This window comes from Elephantulus edwardii, unplaced genomic scaffold (genome assembly GCF_000299155.1).
Source record: "Elephantulus edwardii isolate Elephantulus edwardi_28Jun2011 unplaced genomic scaffold, EleEdw1.0 scaffold00003, whole genome shotgun sequence".
Taxonomy (NCBI): domain Eukaryota; kingdom Metazoa; phylum Chordata; class Mammalia; order Macroscelidea; family Macroscelididae; genus Elephantulus; species Elephantulus edwardii.
Window position 1 is genome coordinate 9,116,651 of NW_006399753.1, and position 23,704 is coordinate 9,140,354.

Genomic DNA, 23,704 nt, shown 5'->3' on the forward strand with positions numbered 1-23,704 from the left:
TCCTTTGTGTTTTTGTGAAACAGTGAACAGAGCCAGTTTCACCAGGGTGTCAGTAAACACTCCTCTCTCTGTTTTCTTTTAGAACAATAAGTATCTTCTAAATGATAGGAGATTGTAAATTTGAAAGAAATCCATCATTAGCTTATTTTTCCAATTACTGGTTTTATAATAACCACTTAGAAAAATAAAGCATGTCAGAACGAGTTATTTGAAGTCATATTAAGAATTGTATATAAGACTTGATACTAATAAGCCCTGTTTTTTATTAGAAACTTCTCTTCATCTCTTTTTTCTGGTGGAAGTTGAGAATTTCAGACCCATCCCCAGAACTGAAGAAGCCCTGATGTGCAAATGGGTTAAGTATTGGGTTGTTAACTGAAAGGCAACAGGAAACCACAAGCTGCTCCGGGAAAGGGAAAATTTATATATATAAAAATTATATATACATATATATAAATTATATATATAAATTATATAGATATATATAAATTATATAGATATAATCTGATGCCTTTGAGCTGTGGTGCTGGAGAAGAGTATTGAGGGTACCATGGACTGCAACGAAAACAAACAGATTCATCCTGGAAAGGGTCAAACCAGGTGGCTCCTTGGAGGCAAGGATTCTGAGGCTCCGTCTAACATTCTTTGGACATGTTGTAAGGAGGGACGGGTTCTTGGAGAGGAACATCATGCTTGGGAGGGTGGAGGGACAGCGCGGGAGGGGAAGACCCTCTATGAGGTGGATTGATTCAGTGACTGGGGTAATCGAGATGGGTGTATCGGAGACAGTGCGATTGGCACAGGACAGTTTAGGGCTGTTGTACATATGGTCACTATGAGTCGCAAGCGACTCGAAGGTACACAACAACAACAACAAAATAACATATATATTTATATGTGTGTGTATATGGATATATATGCATACACATATATGTATATATATTGTTGTGTGTACCACCAAGTCAGAACAGACCACCTTGTAATGTGTGAAATATTCCTACAAAAATATTCCTCAGGTCAAGCTCCTGGTATTTAGTAGAATTTGATAGTGTCAGGACTGCGTAATTGCTGTTAGTTGTCATCAAATCTGCCCCTGTTTATTGTGACCTCTTGTATGACAGAATGGAGTATATGCTTACAGCTATACTATCTTCGTGACTGCTGATTTGCTCAAGTCCATTGATACAGCCGCTGCACATTTTGAGTCCCATCCAACCAGAAAATATTCTTTGTGATAAATAGTGCTTGCTTCACTGATTAATTTTTTCTTTTTTTATGCAGGTGCCCAAGCCTTTCTTTCTAGTTTGTCTTAGTCTGGAAGTTTCCTTGAAACTTATTGAAGGGGAACTTACTGACATTTGAAATGCTGATAGCACGACTCCAGTATCAGTATACAGCTATTGTTGTTAGGTGCCATCGAGGGGGCTGTGACTCATAGCAACCCTCCGGACAACAGATCAGAACAGAACTTTCTCTTATCCTGCACCGTCCTCACATCCATGCTCAAGTTCACTGTTACAGACACCATGTCCATCCATCTTGTTGAGGCTCTTCCTCTCTTTCTCTGACCTGTCCCAGGATGATACGATGTCTTTTCTCCAAGACTGACCCATCCTGACAACATGCCGAAAGTACGTAAGATAAGGTGTCACCATCCTTGGCTTTAAGAAACACCTATTTGTACTTCCTCTAAGACAGGTCTATTCTTCGCCCATGGACATTCAGTACTCTGGGCCAACACACAATTCAAAGGCATAGAGCACACTAAGAATTAATAATTGAGTACGGCCAGGAGGGTGCCAGGTTAGCTCAGAAACGCATCCCTAAAGCTGCTGAGTATTCCCAGCTGGCCTGGCTCGGGGCCTGGAAGTCCGTCCCCTCTGACTGGTCCAGGAGACTTATCTCCAGTCCTCAGCACGAGTGCCTCTGATGTGAGCCAGGCAGGAAGTATGACCTCACTCAGCCTCTCTGTCTCGCGTTACGAAAGCTGATTTTGAAAGAAAACAAGAGGGGTTACAGAACTGACTTTCCCAAGAACGACACCCTCTTCTATTCTTGGAAGCAGCCAGAGAACAAGAGACAGCTGGAGACAAAACAATTTTTCTCTGCAAAAAAGCTTGCAAGGCCCTGTTTGCTGGAATCTTAGGAGGAGACCACGGCTCTTCCCTTAGTCAGAGCCTCTGCACCTGTTGACGTTCTGACACTCCTTCAGGAGGAGGAACCACAAAGTCCTGGATTCGGCTGACTGTTGACTGCTGGGAGCTTACGTATCTGTAATTATCCTGTCTTTTCTCAATTGGAAAAAGAATCAGGGCTCACTTGGAAGGGAACATGACTGGACAAAGCATTTTTCAGAGCAAATCCGTTGCTTTGATAAAACTGGTAGATAGGGTCTGTTTCTTGGAAAGGGTTGAGTTGTAACTTACATCTTTTTTCAGTATTACTAACTCTTCATTAACTTGCAAAACTCTGCCTCTACTTCTGTAAGTATTTGTAAGCTGTAGGCATTAAGGTCTAGCCTTCTGCTTTCAATTTACCATTAAACTTCAGTAACTGGGGAGAACAAAAAGGAATAGTTTGGGATAGGAATATTCATATTGTATTGATTAATCAAAGGTTTAAAGGACAAGTCACAAACTATCATAGTGGTGTTGCAAAGAAATTAATTTTATGAATGGGCGCACTGATTTAGACATGCTTCAAGAATGCTAGAAAGTTCTCTGACTTCTGTGAAAGTGCTTATAAGCTGAATTTTATATTTGTCATCAAGTTTTAGGTTATTTTTGAACAATCAGTTTGGAGCTGTTGAAGTGATTTATTATGTTATAGCCACAAAAACCATTACCATGGTTTCTAAAAATGAGTGTAGAGGTCCTGAATCAGAAAAGAATTCATGTCAACCTTAGCAAGCTCTCAGGACAGCAGTATCTACAGGGTTTAATCATCAACAGAAAGTAGGTCTCTATTATGAACGGTAAGCAATCACTGTATACATACTTTGATATTTTGACATGTGTTTAATTTGAAATTAAGAAGGAAACTATATGTTCACGGAAACTGTGTTTTGAAATCTGCCCAGTGGAATCCTATTTTTAGGGCCTGGGTGCTCTTGCTGTTTAGGAATGAGTGTCCCCTGGTGGCACCTGTCAGCAGTTTGAGTTGTTGGGTAATGACAGACGCCAATCCTCAAGTAATGAGAAAAGCTTGGTAATGATACTTCTCTTGTGTTAGCGGATTACAGTGTAAATGTCTTTATGTTGAGGACACCTCTAGAACCAGTCACATTTCTCAGTTAGATTGCTCACTTATGTTTCATTTTGAAAATCAGCCTTTGTAAGGTTTGTTGTTGTTGTATGCTGGCAAATTGGAACTGACCCAGAGCTGACCCTCCAGTGGATTGTCAGAAGCAGACCATTTCGTTGGAGAAGATTACCTATCTTTCTCCCACAGAGCAGCTGGTGGATTTGAGACCCCTGCCTTTGGGTTGGCAGCACAACTCCTTACCACTAGGCCACCAGAAATCACATCCTTATTCAAAGGAAGAAGTGATGGTCCTAACGCATGGAAGAAAGGCCCGGGATCTGCTCGGGTCAAGATGTTCTGTGGTCTAGAAAGTTCCACGGGACAGTTCTGCTCTGCCACATGGGGTTGCCATGCCCTGAAATCAACTGGGCTTAGCCTAACAATAACAATAATATTTAAAGGAAAAGAGTGTTTAAGCTCACTGAGCGCAACAATGGAAGACAAAATGCAAACAAACGTCAGAGGCAAATAGAACTCCAGGGGCAGTTCTTTAATCCTTCCTGCCTTCAGCTCTCCGTCTCTACATTATTCCGGCAAGCCAGTCTGACTTTGGTGTGGTTAGTACGTGCCATCTGTTTTGGCTTCATTTTTCTATTTTTGATCCACCTTTTTTCATGTCTTTTGCAGAAAATCTGTGAATTTGAACAAGCGGCCTTCTCAACATGTACCGAATATCTCAGCTGATGTCAACACCAGTAGCAAGTCAACGTAGGAGACTGTGATGCACAATTATCTTCTGAACGATTAGACTCCTTTTAGCAATTTCCTCGCTTTGATTTTGCTGATAGTCAGACCATTAACCATCTGTCAGGAGCTTGTGCTTCTTAAATGCCAGTGTACACTTTGGCAATGATTTTGATTTCATTTCTTTCCTTGAGAGAAATGTGGTATTTTTTTTTCCTTTTAGTAGGAAAAAAACCCCCCCACATCCCTTTTTTTAGATGCCTGTGCATAAATATGAAAGGAGATTGTTTATCAGCTACTATTAAGATGCAAAACTGCCTATCTATAAAAAAGTACTGAATGATTTTGATAGCTGCTTGCAAAAAAAAAAAAAATAAGGGTGTTGTTAAAATGGCAGTGTTTTAAATTTCTTCCTTCCTCTTGTTATTTTTCTCTCAAAACCCTACTTCTAACCCTCCCTCGTACACCCACAATTTCCTCTTCACAGATCAGCTGCCCAATCTGAAAGTCTAAATTCTTTTCTTTGTCTTAGCCGCCAATGTTCAGCAATGCAATCAGGTTTCACCCAGCCTGTTAGGAGTATTGGCGCTGTCACTGTGTGTTATGAAATTCTACTTTCGAGTTTAGAATAATAATTAATTGCAACCTTGTACGACTGAACTTTGTTGGCATGCCTTTAGTTAAACTAGGGTGAATGAATGGGGGTTCTTGTTTTATTTTTTTTTAATTAAGAATATTCACCGGCTACATACACTGAAAAATAATTTCTTGTATCCTTTTCTAAGTTTCCCTTCAATGTCTCCTGTTCATTATTTCACAATGGAAATGCTCAGAAATGCACTAATGAAGAAGGCGCGGGGTAGACCATTGAAGTCTTCAAATTACTGACTGAGCTGAAATAACCAACACATTCTGTCATTTATTTTGGATCCCCACAGCGTCACATAGCATGTTTTCTTCCTCATTTTCGTGAACTCAGTTTGATGCTAATGAGTTATTATTACTTCAGCCCACACTCAGTAAAGATCCCCCGAGAGGGGTGAAATCGGTGGGTAGGAGCACGAGACACATGCCTCTAGCTCCTTCCCTGCTCTTAGTGAGGCCCAGTGACCAGTTGGTTGGTATTGATTCATGGAAGGGTGACTGGATTTGAGGTCTTTCTGGTGAGCCTGGACCCCCAGTCTGAACCCCCTTTTTTGTATGCCACACCATGTAGGATCATCTGCAAAGTTGTGACGTTTTTCTCCATCTCTCCCATTTACTCGGCAGGTTCCCCTGCATTGGAGAGAGAACATACTGGACAGCTTTCACCATCACGCATTTTCCCAAGGTACCCATGGGACTTTCCCAGGAAAAGTTGTTCAAATTCTCCTCCCGTGTGTCTTATTTACTACAATCCAGTATGAAAAAATAATCTTATTTTTAGTGATCCATCTTTTTTCCAATGGCCATATATTTTCCCGTCTCATGCACATAGAAAATGAAAACTTCCTTGACCTAGCATTGAGAATGCTTGTGTGTGTGTGTGTGTGTGTGTGTGTGTGTGTGTGTGTGTATGTGCTGTACAAATAAATGAATTGTTTGATGAGTGCAGAGACTATCAAATACTGATGTATGCTTACTTTTTATTTAACTGATGTTCCTTTAAATGTGCTTTTTTTTCCAGAATAATAGGATTATTCTAAACTAATTCGCACGTGAAACTAAATGTTCCATTTAAACCTGTAGAGTCTTCCATTGTGCTCAAGTTTAGTGTTTAAAACTGTCAAGTGTCTTTTCCTTTCTTCTTTTCTATTTGTCTTTTACTTCTGATGGAAGCATTCGTTGATTCCCCCTTAGCATTCTGGGAAATATGTGGAAGCAATAGTTAATTTCTCCCTTAGCATTCTGGGAAATAAGTAGAAGCATTAGTTGATTCCCCCTTGGCATTCTGGGAAATATGCGATAGAGGAAGGGATTGTGTATTGCTGTTAACTCTCTCTGTAAATTCTAGACCTTCAGCTATTCTCAGTTGAATCAGCCAGAGATAAACAGACACACAGTGAGAAGAGTACAGGTTTTAGCATCAGATTAATGTTCAAATCTTCGCTCTGCCACTTGCCAGCTCTGTAAAATAGCCAAGTTGTTTTCCCTTCTGCATCTCATCTCCTGCTTCTTTTTCCTACTCTGCCATGAAAGTGGTTATATTTAGTTCCCAGGGAAGTTTAGGAAACTTAAAGAGTAAAGCATTAGACTGGGCCCATAGTAAATTTATAATAAATTATGTCAGTTTAAATATCTCCCTACTTGGGTGCATCTATTAACTATGCATGGCCTTTAAAAAAAGTATCAGAAATTCAATACCACGTGGAGAGGCAAAATAAAGGAGAAATATTTTATAAGATCTTACTGCATGAATTACTGTTTTCTTTGTTTATTTGAGTGAAGGTTTAAAAATTACATTGTTTCTTCACACAATAATTAATAGACTTTGTTGTATAACTCCAATTACCACTGATTAATGTGATTAATATTTACAATATCCAATCAACCCATACTAAATTTTTTTTTAAAAAAACCAACCACCAATGTTGTCTGTTCCTACAGAGACCATTATTTTGTTGCCACCTTGTGGAGTGTTCCCTCTAGTAATTTTTTAAGATCTCTCTAGGAGCTTCACAGGAAAGAAAAGATTGTTCTTTTTGGCACTTGAGGCATTTTCTGGAGTCTTGTGAGAGGCTGGATCACTGTAAACCACTTGGAAGAAATCTGCTAAAAAGAACCAAGTGTTAAAGGGAGCTTTGGGGGTCTAGTGGGTAAGCAGTTGCACTGCTAACTCAAAGGCACATAGTTCAAATCCACCAGCTGCTCTGTGGAGAAGGATGGGCAATCTCCTCCTATCAGATTCATAGACTCTGAAAGACCACTGGGAGTTGAGCCACGAGTCAGTTCTGACTCAACGGTACATAACAACTATAATAACAAAAACAGGGATGTTGAAAGAAGCCATGTTGGCACAGTGGTTAAATATTTGTCTGCTAACTGAAAGGTCAGCAGTTCAAACCCCCATATAACAAAGAGTGGCAGTCAGCTTCCGTGAAGAGTATAGAGCTGAGAACCCAGAGGGGCAGTTCTACTCAATTCAGTTCAGAATCAATTCAATGAAGAGTGATGGATGCATAACTGAAGATGAAAAAGATCTATAGATAATTGGATTGTCTGTTTAGAATATTAGGGTGCTCTGATGGCCTCTCTGAAGGGAGATATGCTGCTAAATCAAAGACCATGCCTCTCTGGGGATTCAAATCTACCAGTACCCCTGTGGGAGAAAGATAGGCAGCCTCCTCCTAAGTGAACGATTTATAACCTTGGAAACTCAGGGAAGGGTCAGTTATGAGTCAGTCCCAACTCAATGGCAATGAGTTATTATTTGTTAATGTTTAAAATATTTGAATTGTTGGAGAAGAAACACATTCCTAAGTAATATACTTTGTTCTATCTGTTGTTGAGAATATTCACAGTAGAACATACACCAATATCCAGCAACTTCTGCTCTTGTTCCAACGTTGGAAGAATGTTTCCACCTCATTCACCATCAGGAGAGGGGACGTCACCGTGAAAGCTTTAGAAAGAAAAGATACGGAAGCCTAGGGCTCTGCAGCTGCCTGTTGTTAAATACTAAGACCTCAGTAATTGGTAGCCAGGTAGAAATCCAAGTTCAGAACATTGTCCAGATGTAGTTCAAGCACTTAAATGCCCAGCACATTATAGTTTCATCTTTAATTCTTAGGGAGGCAAAATAATGCAAAAGGGGAAAAAAATACTAGGAGAAAAAAGGTGACATTTTCACTTCAACTTTCCCACTCATACTACGTGAGATTTTGAAAAATTAACCTATTATCCTGGAGAGTCAGGTTTCTCATACAAAGGGTCATTGTAGCTAGAATGTACCAGCACAGTGAGTCAGTCTGTATCTGGAAAGGATATCCTTCAGTGCCTTTCGAGTCTCACGTCTGACCTTGTACCTTCAATATCACCATCAGTGACTTGAAGTGACAACATGAAGACCCCATATAGAACACTGTGAATAACATCAAGATGTAAAGCGATTGAAAGTGCAGTCGAATATGGTCGTTATCTGGATTTCCCAAATTCCAAGGGCAGGGAGTGATGAGCTCCTTCAAATAGCATCCAGGAGACTGCACTTCCAGCACTTGGTCAATGACCTCATGCAGCTGTGTACCTCCTGTGAAGGGTGGCACTTGGTCTTTGTGGTAACCGTGATACTGGTTTGTGTGCTTGTCGTTATGATTCTCAAAGAAAACTAAACCTTGAGGAGGATAAATCGTTAACAAGCATTCAGACTAAGTAAGCCTCGTTCTCTCTAGAGGCAAAACCCTTGTTGCTAACCTGTATTGTATAAGCTATTTTTCTAAGGTAAAATTAGTGCACATGCTTGGCTTGAGAAGGTATGACTAAACACATATGGGGTTGCTTGGCGTCAGAATCAGCTCAGGAGCAAACGGGGTTTTGTGTGGATCTCTGGAAGTGTATGCTCTCAACCTTGTGCAATTAAATGGAATAAATGTCTTTAGAAGCTCTTTGAAAACACTAAGTTAAAAAGGCATGAGAGCTATTGTTAGTGAGATTGATTGATTGTCATGAAACCTCCCTAAGACTTCCAATATAGTCAGAAAGAAAATGTTTTTTAAAGACTAGCTTTCCATAGCCTGTCTGGTTATTTCTTTCAGCAACTAAGACTGAATTTATTTATGTACTAAACATCTATTAAGTACACAGTACCTGCCTTCCAGAAATGTATAGAGTAATTATGAAGGTAGGCACACATACACAACACAGAGCTAAATACAATGAGGTCTGTTAAGATTTAAAGTTTAGCATAAAAAATATTTTGTAAGAGATGAGAGGAGAAAAACCAAGCAATTTCACTCAAGGAAATCATTGATTCCTATCTGCAGCATGGCTCTGTAGTTGTTACTGTCATGTTTCTGCCAATCCCCATTTCAAAAGATCCTAACATTTCCAGAATACCTCCATAATTTTGGTAGCTTTCAGTCATATATTCATGACTAGTCCCTAAACATACAGATGTACCCAACTAACAACAAGAGGACTCTAGCTAGGGCATCACAGACGGTACTTGTCCAACCATTGAGGCAAGTGCAGAGAGGGAAAGCGGAAAGACCAATACAATCACTTCAGTGAACACTGACCATGAAGGTCATACACATCTGGTGGGTGCAACACTACACTATTGCTCTGTTTCTGTGATCAGGACTAAGGACTGACATTAGAAAGCCCTTCAAAGGAAAGGAAATGGAAGGCATCGTCCAGTCCCAGGCTCCCCCTAAGCCTGTCCTGCAATTGTCCTACCTCTGAAAAGCTGCTACTGTCAGGGTTTTAGGTCCATTATGTAGAGAAGAAAGTGAGCATCCGTACCATTTCCATCAAACTTTAAAACAGAAAGAAGCATCCACCCTCCTATAGGTTCGCTCACCTCCCAGGTGAAGAGATGAAGCCCAAAAGATTAAGACTGATGTTCCCTAAAAGTTTTGTTGTTTTTTTTATTGGGAAAAACATATTGGGGGTACAAGGAGGTGAGGGTTGGGGGCAGAAGGGTGAGGATGGGCCAGGATGCAGTTCCCTAAAAGTTTTTAAAGGAACCTAGGTGACCAGGTGTGTGAGAGCTTGTTTTTCTTGGCACTGCGGGATGGACATTGAAATTGTTTCCCTTCTTGCCTCTTTAGCTTTGCCTGTGATTTCCTCGATGGTGACAGTTCTTTTGAATGCTGCTCCATAGATCCCCTGACAGGTCCCCCCACGACCTGTCGTCGAAGTCCCAGGCTTCTCACCAATGGCTACTACATTTGGACAGAAGACAGCTTCCTCTGTGACCAAGATGGCAACATCACTCTGAGCCCATCACAGACCAGCGTTATATACAAGGAGAACTTGGTGAGGTAAGTAGGAGACATTTCAAAGCAACTTAAAACCTAACGCACTCATTATGTCTTCTTCTGATTAGTCAATCGTAAAGACATTGTTACTGTTCTTAAGTTCAGAAATAAAAAAGCTAGTAAAGGTTAAAGACAGGTACACTGTAAACAAAACTAAATAAACGCTACAGGTATAGAGATCAGTATCCGCACATAGAGCAGGAATTTTATGGCGGAGAATAAAAATGATGGGGTTTGTTTTAGTTTTATTAGATGTAAAACTCTCATTAAAATAGAAGGGAGAAGGAAAAGTCTGAGAGAAGGAACAAACTTAGGGTCCTGAGAGACCCTCATCCCATTTGGAGACTGGAAAATCATTTGACAGGGATACAACTTGGCGTGGGAAGGGAGTGGTAAGAGAAACTCAGCACAGAGAGGGACTGGATGCAGGGGCGGGCTCTTAACTGAGCTGTTTGAGCTTTATTCTGTAGGGGAAGGTGAGCTGTTAGGAAGGGAATGCTGAGCATGATGGGAAGGGTGGAATATTGGGAGTAGAAAGTACCAGACAGAGAATGCAGAAACTGAAACAAACAAACAAACAAACAAACAAACAAACAAACCAGTAGTAGCAACAAAGATTAAACAGTGGGGGTGGGGAAAATGAATGTAAGGGCCAGATAAGCCAGGTTGAACACTACCGCTCCTTATATTCATATTTTTCAGAATATGCTCACATTTGGAATGAGGGTATTTTTCCAGTATCACTACTTCAGCTATAATCATTGATCCATCGTTCTCTGAAACCTTCTGACATACATTACCATTCTCCACAATCTACTCTTTCCTCCTTCATCAGCCTCAGTGTTCTCCTATCCCTGTAACTTCAAATCCCAGTTCTTTCATGTCCCACATGAAGAACACAAGTTCCCCCTTCCCCCCATCCCCCTTTCCATCCTGTTTTCCTAGCATGACTCCGTATGGTGCCTCCTTGATCTTTAGATCGCTTTATGAACCTCAGAGCTTTATGAACCAGGAATCCTTCCTTGGTTCCCATGTAGTGATGCCAACTCTGTACTTCTTACAGCAGCCTTTATACTTCATGGTTTCAGATTTCCTGTCCTTTTACTGTACAGTGAGCAAGAGCAGAGACTCTGGAGCCAGGCTGCCTGAGGCTGCATCCAGGCTATGTCACTCACTAGTGTTATGGCTTCAGGCGAGTGATTTAAATCTTACTGTGACTCAAGTTTCCTCATTTGAAGACTGGAATATTAATAGTAACTACTGCATAGAGCTGTTCTAAAGACAATGTTCTTTAATATACAGAAAGAGGTCATAAAAATACCTGACACAGAATAAGCTCTCTGTAAACAACAGCAGATTGTAAAAATCAGCTGTCAAGGACCTCACCAGAATACTGAAGAGTAATGATGTCAGCTTGAAGACTAAGATACGCCTGATCTAAGCTGTGATCATCTCAATTGCTTGCTATGTATCTAAAAGTGGGACAATGACTAAGGATGACAGAAAAAAAATGATGCCTTTTAGTTATGTTAGTGGAGAAGAGTATTGATTATCCCATGGACTGCCAAGAAAACAAACAGGTCTCTCCTGGAAAAGGTGAAACCAGAGTGCTCTTTGGAGGCAGAGACGGTACAGCTCTGTTGCACGTTCATTGGACGTGTTGTTCAGAGGGGCCAGTCCTTGAAGTACCATATGCTTGGAAAGGTCAAGGTAAGAAAGGAAGAAACACAATAAGATGAACTGGCATGGTGGCAGTAGCAATGGGTCCAGAGATGGTTAGGATGGCTCAGGACAGGACAGGGTCCAGACCTGTCACTCACAGGCTCCTACGAGTTGCAGATGACTCAATGACACACAACAACAAGCAACAGCAGGAGTCCTCAGACAATGCATTTGCTGCTTATGGAAAAGGTGGTAGTTCAAATCCACCCAGAGGTACCTTGGAAGATAAGCCTGGCCTTTTACTTCCAAATAACCCCTTTGAGGCACAGTTCTCTCTAGTTCATCTGGTACCATGAGTCAGGACTTACTTGAGGATAACTGGCTTTTTGTTGTTTTCTATTAACTGTGAATTGGATTGGTTTCATTCTTGTTCTGCCCCCATCCTCAGTTGGGATGTCTTGTGCACCAAACATTGTCTTTAAGCTCGGTATCCTATCCTTGGCCCTAAGCCAACACCTGACACACAGCAGAAATCGGGGAAACTCTTATAGGATTATTGAGGTGGAGGAATGGAATGAGCTCCAGGGACCTGGGCCGTGTAGTTGGAGTCTGCACGTCAAAGCACTGGCATCATTCTCTTGTTTGGGACAGAGGTCCCTGCTGCTCAGTTTTCACCATACTCCCTTCATGTTTCTCCAGAATATTTCGGAGGAAAAGGAGGAGCTGTCGTTCCCTTTCCTCTCTCTTCAATCTTGGTGCCTCTGAGTCCTGGCTACGTGGCAGTATCTTTGGTGAGAATGATTCCTTCCTAAGTGAAGACACCTGGCTGGAGGGGCTCCGAAGGCTGGACACTGACCATTGCAGTGCAGAAGGTGAGCTCACCTCCCCTTGGTCACAGTGAAATGCCATTTGCAAAGGACTAGAGGCTACTGTTTGGTCTTGCTCGTAGCCAGCCACACTGAGTTGGTTCCCACTGAAAGCAGCCCCAGCTACGACAGAACCACCAGGAGCTATGCCTTGCCACAGTCTTTGCTGAATCTGAGCACATTGTCACGGCCCCTGAGTCAGTCCATCTTCCTGAAGCTTGTTTTTCCTTTTGCTGTTTTTCTCCAACAACGGTTGTTGTCATGTGCCATCGAGTTGGAACCAACTCAAAGCCAATCTTCAAGTCTGTTTTCAGAGGCTGTAAATCGTGTGAGAGGGGTCTTCCTCTATGTTTCTCCCTTGGAGCAGCTAGTAGATTGAAAAACACGTGTCTTTGGGTTGGCAGTGTAACTCACGCCCACTAGACCCCAAGAGCGCCTTTCTCTAAGAACTAGGCCCTCCTGGAACACGTTGAAAGTAAATGAGACCAAGTCTCATCAGCATCGCTCTTCTGCCCATGAAAGACTCAGAGGAGGTAATCATTTTGATAAGGAGGATGAACCATGTTTTCAAAGCCGCCCCGGCACAGGCCTTGAGCATCATGGGTGGCAAGGACACACACGAGCCATGTGCACAAGTAGCCTTGGCGTTCATTCACAAGAACCTAACTTAAAGTGCAATGACCGAATGGATAAAAGAACAGTTTTGTTTTCTCAATCAGTTACTGAGGAACCGGTTCGTAGGTCGTGAGTTCTCTGTCATGACAACTGTGCAGTGGGGTTCCGTGTCTTTATGAGAAGACATGGCATCATCTTTCCTTCTCTCAGCAGCTGGTGGGTTCCCACAGCTGACCTTCTCATTAGCGCCCCCAAACTCAGTGTTCAATGGCAGCTCAAATGCTCAAAACTCCTTGACATCCAGTAGGAACTGACTCACAGCTGACCCTCCAAGGGGTCATCAAGGATGAGTTGTGCGAGAGGAGATTGTCCGTCCTCCTCAGAGCGGCTGGTGGGTTTGAACCACCACAGAGGCACAGTGATGAGGTGAGCAGTGAGCCTCTCTACAGGATGTGAAGATTAGAGACTATCCACACGTCTCTAATGGGTCTTCTCTGCATGGGATTTCGGTAAATAAAAGGCACCAAAGTCAAAGTATCAGGTTTAAGACCCAGCTGGTTGCATAACTTATTGTGTGCTAGTCCTTGAACTGGTGGTGGTGGATGGTCATGGTGGACTACAAACCAAAAACTTGGTGGTTTGAATCCACCAGCTCCTCTGTAAGAGAAAAACAGTCCCTGCTGTTACATATCTACAGCCTCAGAATCCCAGTCATCGCGAGTCCTAGTCAACTCCTCAGCAGGGGGTGGGTGGGACTCCTGGACCTGCTAACGTCCTAGGTTAGGCACTGGCTTGTGAACAGGAAAGCCAACAGTTCAAACTCGCCAGCTTTCCTGTGGCAGAAAAAGGAAGCACTCTCTTCCTGTTAATATTTACAGCTGAAGAGTATGTATTTATTCAATATGACATTTCTTTTTTTAAAAAGCTCTTTGTTTAAAAATGAGGAAATTGAAATTAGTCACGTTAAGTCACTTAACTTAAGTCACAGTGTTTGGTAAAGCTCCCTGATTAAAACAAGCTTGGAAGCAAGAGTGGCATCCACTTCCACAATAGCTTGCCTCTGAAAATGCTATGAACCTGGAGAAAGGATGAAAGTTATACAGGAGGTGTCCAGGACTTTCATTCACAGGGTCACTATGAGTCGCCTGTGACTCGACGGCACTTAACAACAACAACAACAAGTCACTTTCACAGTGGGCTCCGACTGCAACTTGGATCTAAGTCCCAAGCTTGGAACCTCTGATCTTTCAGATTCTGCCACTCACTATTCCCTGTCTTGTCGTAACAAAGCGATTTCTGCCACAAGAGTTAAGAGTTGATCCTGACTTACATGCAGCAGCCCCATGCGGGCCAGGGCAGAGCTGTAGGGTCCTCAGCGGCTGATTCTTTGGAAATCAAAAGCTGGGACTTGCTTCCGAGTCATCTCTGAGTAGACTCAGTCTTCTGAACTTTCGCTTTGCAGCTGGGTGCACTGACTATCTGCTCCCCGTCATGACGCCTATATTTGGTACCAATGAAATACAGGCTCACTTCCACTGTATTTCTATTTTCACTCTTACTTTCTTTTTGGGTTACCTAAGCTGTCGACAGAACATTTCCTTTAGAGCAAACATCCAATTTGAAATGGTTTGAAACGACCATTTAATTATATTAAATGACCAGAGCAAATGGTTCAGGGATAAAAAGGATACTTGCTTGACTTCAGCTTGGAATCATTGTTCTAGAAGACAATTTTTCTCATGTTTGGGATTTAGTAGCCAGTTTTTCCATAGTTTCTTCTTCAGAATTTGTCCAAATAGTCTTAACACCAAAAGACCACAGCAGTACGGCACCAGCATGAGGTCTCTTGTTAAAATTCTCATGGCTTCTAAATGTCTTCTAAATATAACAAGTCAACCCCCTCCCAAATCAGCAATTACCCAACCGGGTGCACGCCGCGCTTTGAAACCTCACGTCCCTGCTGTCAAATGTAATCAAATCTTCCCTCAGACTTGTTTTCCACATTTACCCAAAGTCCCGTGACTTTTATCAGCAATTTCTTATTTTCCCCCTCTGAAAACGTCGCCTAGCCAGAAAACCAGAGAAGAATTCACAATTAAATCGTGTTGCTGTTTTCTCTCTGTGCAATGGACGCAATCAGAGCTTATAGCCCTGATTTTCTCTTGCTGTGTTTTTCAGAGGAAAAAGGACACATTTTTTGCCTGTTTCGTTTGTCCCCAGCTCACCCTCTCCGCAGCTGTGTTGGGCCACCTTTGCTCATTAGTGGCCTTTCATTCTGTAGGCATGACGTTTGCAGCTCCTCAGACCCCCGCACTGCAATCCAGGAAATGTTTCCACCGCCCCCAAGTCCTGCTGGAAAGGCCATGTCTTCCCCTCGTGCAGGCAGTGGGGACGCTGGATAGGTGTTCCCGCTCTGCATCTGCCCCTTGAGAGAACACAGGATGGCTTCACACAAGTCACCGAGCTGGAGGTCTACTATTTTCTCTAGAGCTCCTGTGACTTCCAGAAACACCTTTGATGGCAGCATCTGTGTGTGTACAAGGCTTTCCTCTGTAGCAACAATCTAATGCTCTTTTTATATGAGAATCTAGGGAAACATGCTGGAAAGAAATGGAATTTTCTTTCTTAAATAACATTTTGAGTTCCTTGGTGATGCAAAAGGTTAGCTAGCATGGTCCTAATTCAATGGTATGCAGCAACAACAACAAAAAAAAAATCAGCAGACCCTGAATAAAATCCCTATCTTCAAATATAACACTACTAGGATGCCTGATTCAGGCCATAAACTTTTCATTCATTTGCTATACATCTGAAGGTTGGACGATGAGTCAGGCTGACAGAAGGAGAATTGAGGCTTTGATGTATAGTGTTGGAGAAAAGTACTAAATATCCCAAATATCTCATGGACTGCCAAGAGAACAAACACATATTTCTTGAAGAAATGCAGCCAAGATTGCTCCTTGGAGACCAAGATGGTGAAGCTTTGCCTTACATCCTCTGGGTATGTTGTTAGGATAGGTCATTCCTTGGGAGAGGGACACCATGCGAAGAAAAGTGGAGCATCAACAAAAGAGAGGAAGACCCTCGACAAGAGGGATTGACACAGCAACTGCAGCAACTGGCTCAAGCGTGTCAGACATGAAGAAAACAGCACAGGACAGGATTCCCATCTATTGTTCATGGAGTTGCTGAGTTGTACTCCACTCAATGGCACCTAAAACCAGCAGGACTGTTTGCTCAAAGGCTTGTGGTCCTTTCATGTCTTGTTACCATTCAGTGAGTCATTGCTGTGGAGTCAGAAAGGACACAAAGCTGGCCTAGCAGGTTTCCAGAGGCTGCCTTTGTTCCTTCCACAGAGAAGCACAGGGGTTCAAACTGCCAGGTGTGGCCTTTCATGTGCAGCTTCCCTCCCTAGGGGCTATGACGCCAGAGTGGCCTCTGTTAAGGGTGGTTGCTGTCGTTGTTGACCCTCCAGCAGGTTTTCAGAGGCCGTGAACTGCTGGGAATAGATCGCCCATCTTTCTCCCTCTGAATGTCTGATGGCTGTTAATCACGTGTCTTTGAGCTGACAACCACAAGGACGCCAGAGCTCCCTCTGTTAAGGCTGTTGTTGTGGGGTCCATTCGACTCTGCACTGAGCCCTAGGTGACCCTCTCGTGGGTTTTCAGTGGCAATAAATCACAGGGGAGGTGACTGCTCATCCTTCTTCTGTGGGGCACCTGGTGGATTTGAATCGTGTGCCTTTGCGATTCCAGCATGTGAATTCAGAGCAAATCCTGTCTTTTCAGACATGGAAAACTCCTTTTTAAAAATCCTTTTTAAATCATTGTGTTTTTTTTTAATGTGAAACACCTTCTGTTTCTGTTTAATGCTTTCTCTTCCTTGTGAAAGTTGGGTGTAACATTTCCAACATTCCCCACAGGGTTAAAACTTCGCTTCATCCAGCTGTCAGTGGCTAGACTACGTATACATCCATCAGCAAGGCCTTGGGGGCAGCAACGGGCTGTTGTTACATTTGTCAATCTTGCCCACATGACCCCAAAGACTGGGCAGACGGCAGGAAGGGCCCAGCCTCCCGCACATGTGCTTTCATGTGACCATCTAGTCTCTTCCTTGATTGCAGGATCTCACTGTGGTATATGGTCCTTCCTGCCTGGTCTGCATCTTTCATCCTCTGCTGCTTCCTTTCTCCATGGCAACCAGCAGAGATGCTTCCACAAACTGTTCTGTTAAGTGGCTGCAAGCCGTGGGTGGGATGGTGGGAGGGAAGCCGCGGGGTTGGCAGGGATTCCCTGGTCCCAGAAGCCCAGCTAATTGGCTATGAACCCAGGCTGAGTGGGAGGGCAGCCAGCCCCTGAGAGTCAGCCCCTCAGCTGGCTCCAGAGGCTGTTATTGCTTGAAGCCTCAGGCTCAGATTAATGTTCCATACCACAGCCACTGCTGCCAACTTAATTTTGGCTCTTTGTGACTCCGTAGGGAAGATTTCAGCTACCCAATATGGTTTCTGAGACAGTAGATCTTTACGAGAGAAGAGTGCCTCATTTTTCTTGCTTGGGGTAGTTTCGTGGGTTGGAACTGCTGACCTTCTAGTTAGAAGTCACCTGCTTTATCCACGATGCTACTGGGCCTTCTTTAGCCTCCCATTGCTTCAGCGCTGTCTGTTTAACTTCCCTGCCTCTTCCCCCACTGGAACTCTTCTTTTATAGACCTATCTTATCTAATGCTAACCCTTGGGCACTGGCTGCTGGTGCATTGGACAAACGAGGTAGCCTTTATCCTGGGGAGGAGGGAGGGCAAAGGGAAGGGGTAGTGGGGAGGGGTTTACGACCTGTGACAAAGACAACTGCACAATAAGGAGTAGTGAAAACTACACATTCTATCCACACTCTCAGCCATTGAGTGGATTGGATTCCCACTTGTAGCGGCCCTATAAGGGTAGAAGTTCTCTCAAGGGGGTTCCAAGGCTGTGATGTTTATGAAACGACAGTGCTCTGCACTGTTCTTCAGGCAAACAACTGGTGGGTGTGACCGCCAGAGTAGATGTTTCCCCTGGGGCTTCTGAGGCTGTGATCTTGAAGAAGATTATGTTTGCAGCCACACACTAGACTGTGACACCAGGGTTCCTGCATGTTATATGTTGTAACGTGCCATCAAGTTAGAACCAACTCATGACCGGCCCCTCCAGCAGGCTTCCAGGGGCTCTAAAGTGCAGAGAGGTGGGTGCAGAGATGGTCCACCTTTCTCCGTTGTTCAACTCAGGGATTCAAACCACGCACCTTTAGGTTCACAGCACGACACTTTAGCACAAGACCACCAGAACTCCCCTGCATATCGTCGAGGGCAGATGTATAGGAATCATCCAAGCTGAATTAAGACCTGTCCTAGGGAGTCAGAGAGTGGTGTGTTTTGACAGGAGTGAGAGCCAGCAGGAAACACAGCCAGGTGCTCCCTGCGTGGAAGCACTCAGCCGGGCTGTCACAGACGCTCTCACGATCCAGACTGTAAACATGCCATCTCCGCTCCCTGTGACAGGCCTTCTCAGCCTCAACACTGTTAATGCTCCCACATTTCTGTGTGGGGAGTGGAGATCCTGGGCAGGAGAGGATGATGAAAAGTGTCCTGACTCATCTCTGCTCAGCAGATGCTGGTCACATCCCTTCTCCCTGAGTTATGCAAGGCAGGAATTCCCCCACCCCCACATCTCCTACAATCCCCAGAGGGCAATACTACCCCACCTGTCCCCAAGTTAAGGACCAGGACCCTGAAGATCTCTAGGTGTTCCACAGTCACAGTTCCTGGACTGTCACATTTTCCTCTGCTGAGTGAGCACAAAAGCGTGCAAATCTCACCTCATGACACTTGTGCTAATTTTTTTAATGGCTCCCAAGTTCCCATGGGATAAATCTTCATGTGACCCATAAGGTCCTCCATGATTTGATACTTTCTTAGCAATCCAGGCTTAATGGGCTCACGGCCAAGCTTTTATTTAGAAGTCTACCTAGAAGCACAGGAAGAAAGGCCTGGTGATCATCTGGGTTAATCAGTCACTGAACACCCAGGCGTCTCAGTGCTCCTCTGACCAACGGGGCTCCCCAAGCGCCTGAAGATAAATTAGTCAACAAACACACAGGGAGGCAGTGTTTCTCTGACCTGCAGGGGCTCCCCGTGAGTCTAATGAACTGTCGGGGGTGGACAATGTCCCTGAGGTCATCTCTGAGGTTCTCCCACGCTGGCCTGCTTCCTCCAAGCTTCTAGAACACTAGCTCAGGAGCCCACTCATGCTCCCTTCCAGCCTGTTTCTTCTCTGGCCTTTTCTCTTTCTCTGAAGAGCCTACATTCCTGCTAGTCTATCCAGAAGAACTCCCACTTTGCTTTGGTTTGCACTGCCTAAAAAAAATAGTGTGCATGTTGACGGCAAAACCGCATTAAAAATCTGGAGGGAGACATTCCCACCCCACCCCATCCCACCCCCCTCCCCGCCAGGTCCTTCACCATCAGTGATGTTCCACCTGCCTGTTCCATGGAGTGGCGGACAGCTTCTCATTAATTCCTTCTGTCTGCAGGGACTCAGTTCCAGAGCCGTGATTGTTTGGGGACCAAAATCCTAGTCTGTCCCTAAGAGGTTGCTAAACCACAGGCCTTCGGTTACTATGGCTTCTGAATGTCCTGTCTCACTCCTCAGAGCAGCTCCAGTGACAGCCCATGCTCAGAGTTCTGAGTTTCCATGGACTGGATGCTGGCATTATTGTTCACACTGCAATCCTTAAGGCACAGGGTTCAAATCCACCAGCTGCTCCGCAAAAGGAGGATGAAAAAACTCCTCTCATGTCATTAACTGCCTCTGAAAACCCATCAGAGGGTCAGCTATGGTCAGTTCCAACTCAACAGTACACAACAACAATGTATATTCATAAGGAAGCTCTGGTGGCCTGGGAGTTGTGTTGTCAACCTAACGCACGCACTTCAAATCCCCCATCTGCTCTGTGGGAGAAAGATGGTGATCTATTGTGCTATTTACTGCTTCTGAAAAACCCCTGGAGAGCGTCACTCTTATGTCACTCATATGTGGATAGACAGAAATAGAGATAGAGATATATACATAGATATATACCTAGGTATATACATAGATATAGACATAGACATAGATAAAGATGTAGATATATACATAGATGTAGATGTAAATATAGAGCGCATGTACACACACACACACACTAACACACGGACCTCTTGTGCTTCTCCAGGAGAGGGCTCTGACTGCTGCCTGGCAGGACCCGGGGTGTCAGAGGAGTCGAGTGCAGATGTACTGTGTCCCCCTTCTCCCAGCCGACTTCCCTCTGGGACACGCAGACGACTATCCCGGGACTCAGCTCTCCGGGCCCAGCTGACAGCATCTGAACATTTCCATGGGAACAGCTTGGACCCTTCAAGTGAGTTCACAGGCTTGCTTCCTTAATCTTTGTCTGATTCCAGAAATTCTTCCTTCCTAGGCCTGAGGATGACTGAGGGATGACTCTCGAATGTTCGGGAATGGAGGATAGCCTGTGCCCGGTGGGGACCCTGGGTCACCCCAACGCTCACTGCCACATTCACTGAGGTGGCCCCTGCCCTGGGAGCATGACCTCAGAGGGATCAAAGGCTGTATCTGTACTGTGAACGCACCTGAAGTTCTGAAGGAATGCTCCAGAATGTTAGCTCTGAGAAAGCTGAATTGTAGGAGCAGAAAACCTCCCAGCCCCACAGTTGACAACTCCAGGTAACCGCCCGGGAGATTCCTGAGGTTGGAATCTCACAGCTCAGTGGAGGCAAGGTTTCCATGTGTCCCTCATTCAGAGGTCACTATGAGTGTAGTGGACTCAACAGCCCGGATAATAACAATCTTTACGGGGGGCGACTATCTTCCTCCCAAGGGACAGTTAGTGGAATTGAACCACTGACCTTACAATTAGCAACGTAACTTCTACTTGCTAGCTTATTAAGTATACAGCTATTTCTTAGTCTATTCTTTACCCTTCATTGTGTCCCCAACATACTTCTAAATTTAAAAAAAAAAAAAAAAACCTCCTTTGATGCCATGCTCCGGAAATCCAAAAGATAAACAGGCCTTCTCTGGGGCAAATCTGAGACAAGGCGGAGCAGGACATTCCCTCACTGCAGCTTTGCCCTTGCCTGGTGCATCACTTTCTCCCACAGAGTCGTTGGTGGATTTGAACCAATGGCCTTCTGAGTAACAATCTAATGCGTAATCCATTGCACTACAAAGCTCTTGAAATCATAATAGGTACTAAGTCAAAGGTAACTGGAGGAAAATACATCTGTGGACAACTTGTCCAAGCAAATGCAACTTTTGCCTTTACCTGATTCCACTAGTCAATTCCTTTCTCGTAACCTTTGCAATTTTCCAAGTCAGACCTGCTCCATGAGGACAGGGTTTCCAAATTCCAAGTGGATCCTGGGGAGACCAAGAAGATGACATGGTTGGGAAGGATGGTTGAATGTTCAGTTGAACTTGTAATCTCTTCCTTCATTCTCCGTTGACATGGAAAGCTGTGTTTTTGTGGTAACATCATTCTGTATGCACTCAGTTGTAATTGCGTTTAGTTTGCATTGCCAGTCTCCAGGATGCCACTACATGATGAGTCAAGCTGGTTAACAGATCCAATCCTTGACAAATGAGATGACACATATTCCTAGAAGTTTTAGTCTAATTTTGTTGTTCCGAGATATAATCAGTGATGGTTTCAAATTAATTTGATTTTGTTTTTCCTATTAGAAACCAGCCTACTACAAGAAGTCTCTTTTCAAGTCATCGTCTTGGCTGCATGCTGCATCTTTTCTGTATGTGCAAGGTAACTCTGATCTGGCTCTCCTGCGGAGGTTACTCAAAGATTGAAGCAGCTAAAATCAGTTGATGAATTTTCTGTCTTATTCCACTTTGTCTCACAGAGCATCTGTGTCAAAGTTGATAATTGTATGTAATTCTCTTGGTTTAAAACATCAAGAGACTCCTTGTTACAGAGGCAGCTTGAAAGCCCTCCCTGAAGTTCAAGGACACGTGAAATCTCTGCTAGAGAACTTGAAGTCCCTACCAAGTAGTTGTTGTTATGTGGCATCAAGTTGAACTGACTCACAGCTGACCCTCCAGTGGCTTTTCAAAGGTTATAAATTGCATATGAAGTGATTGCCCATCTGTCTTCGGTAGAACAGCTAGAAGATTAGAATTGCTTGCCTTTGCATTCTGAAACTGAAGAGGCTCTGAAGCACTTGCTGCAGAAGATCAAGGACTGCAGCCTTCAATATGGAGTGAAGCTCAACATCAAGAAAACAAGGATTCCCTCTGCTGGGCCCATGGATGATGAAGTAATTGAGATTGTTAGCAGTTTTAGTTTGCTTGTCTCCACAATCAACACTCTTGATACCAGCAGTCAGGAAATCAAGAGATGAATTGCATTGGGAAAGTCGGCTGTCAGAGACCTCTCCAGAGTACTGACGAGCAACGACATCGGTCTGGAGACTAAGAGGCACCTGATCCAGATCATAGTCTTCACAATTGCTTGCTTTGTGTCAGATAGCTGTACAATGACTAGAGATGATAGAAAGAGAATTGATGCCTTTGAGCTGTGGTGCTGGAGAAGAGTGTTGAATATACCATGGACTACCAGGAGAACAAACAGGTTCATCCTAGAGAGGGTGAAGCCAGGCTGCTCGTTGGAGGCAAGAATTCTGAGGCTTTGTCCAACACATTTTTGGCATGTTGTAAGGGAGGATCAGTCCTTGGAGAGGGACATCATGCTTGCAAGGGTGGAGGGACAGAGAAAGAGAGGGAGAGCATAGATGAGAGGGATTGATTCAGTGACTAGGGTAATAAGGGTAGATGTGTCAGAGACAGTAAAGTTGGCACAGGGCAGAGCAGAGTTCAGAGTTCTTAGACATAGGATCACTATGAGTTACAAGTGACTTGACGGCACATAACAGCAACAACCACTTTTGCATTCACAGCACAACTCCTTACCAATAAGCCACTAGAGCTTCGACATAAAAGTAGAGGTTCAACAAACAAGAGGAAGACCCTCAATAAGATGGGTTGACACAGTGGCTGACCAATGGGCTTGAGCAGCAGAGTTTGTGAGGGTGGTCCCAGATGGCGCAGCATTTTCTTCTGTTACCTATAGGGTCATTGTGTTCTATTGCGTATAGAATCATTGTGTTCTACTCTGTACAGGGTTACAGAGCCCACTCCATGACACCTGACAAAAATGACCGAACCATTGTGGCAGGAAAGTTCACTCTGAATCCCAGAAAAAAAGACTTGGCATTCAACTGTGAAAACAGGCACTTTCTGTCTACGCCCTGCCTATGCCCTGTCTACTCCCTGTCTGTCAATGCCTTGTCTGTCTACTCTCTGTCTACTCTGTCTGTCTACCCCCTGTCTGTCTATCCCCTGACTGTCTACTCCCTGTCTAGCTGTCCTTCCCCTGCCTCCTTCCTAATCTTTCCTGTAGTAATCATGTTCCTCTTTGCTGAACCCACTTCTGCCTCAGGGCTTTTGCATCTGCTGTTCACACTGTCTTGTACAGTCTTCTCCACAGAGTCTCATAAAATGTGTCCTTCACTCTGCAG

At 43.9% G+C, this 23,704-nt stretch overlaps 1 protein-coding gene across 1 annotated transcript; it reads left to right on the forward strand.

Moving 5' to 3' along the window:
- The first annotated feature begins 3,965 nt into the window (after nucleotides 1-3,965).
- TMEM71 (transmembrane protein 71) lies at nucleotides 3,966-21,937 on the forward strand. Its single transcript, XM_006879278.1, has 5 exons — nucleotides 3,966-4,005; nucleotides 5,257-5,317; nucleotides 9,735-9,947; nucleotides 12,306-12,478; nucleotides 21,858-21,937. The coding sequence occupies exons 1-5, from the start codon at nucleotides 3,966-3,968 to the stop codon at nucleotides 21,935-21,937; spliced, it is 567 nt and encodes a 188-aa protein (XP_006879340.1).
- Nucleotides 21,938-23,704: the final 1,767 nt, after the last annotated feature.

What these genes read in the sequence shown, in the direction of transcription:
- TMEM71 (XM_006879278.1), top strand. Translation starts at nt 3,966, where the DNA reads ATGTACCGAATATCTCAGCTGATGTCAACACCAGTAGCAA. An exon ending in GATGTCAACACCAGTAGCAA is followed by an intron (nt 4,006 to 5,256) that starts GTCAACGTAGGA and finishes TTTACTCGGCAG; the next exon opens with GTTCCCCTGCATTGGAGAGA. An exon ending in TACAAGGAGAACTTGGTGAG is followed by an intron (nt 9,948 to 12,305) that starts GTAAGTAGGAGA and finishes ATGTTTCTCCAG; the next exon opens with AATATTTCGGAGGAAAAGGA.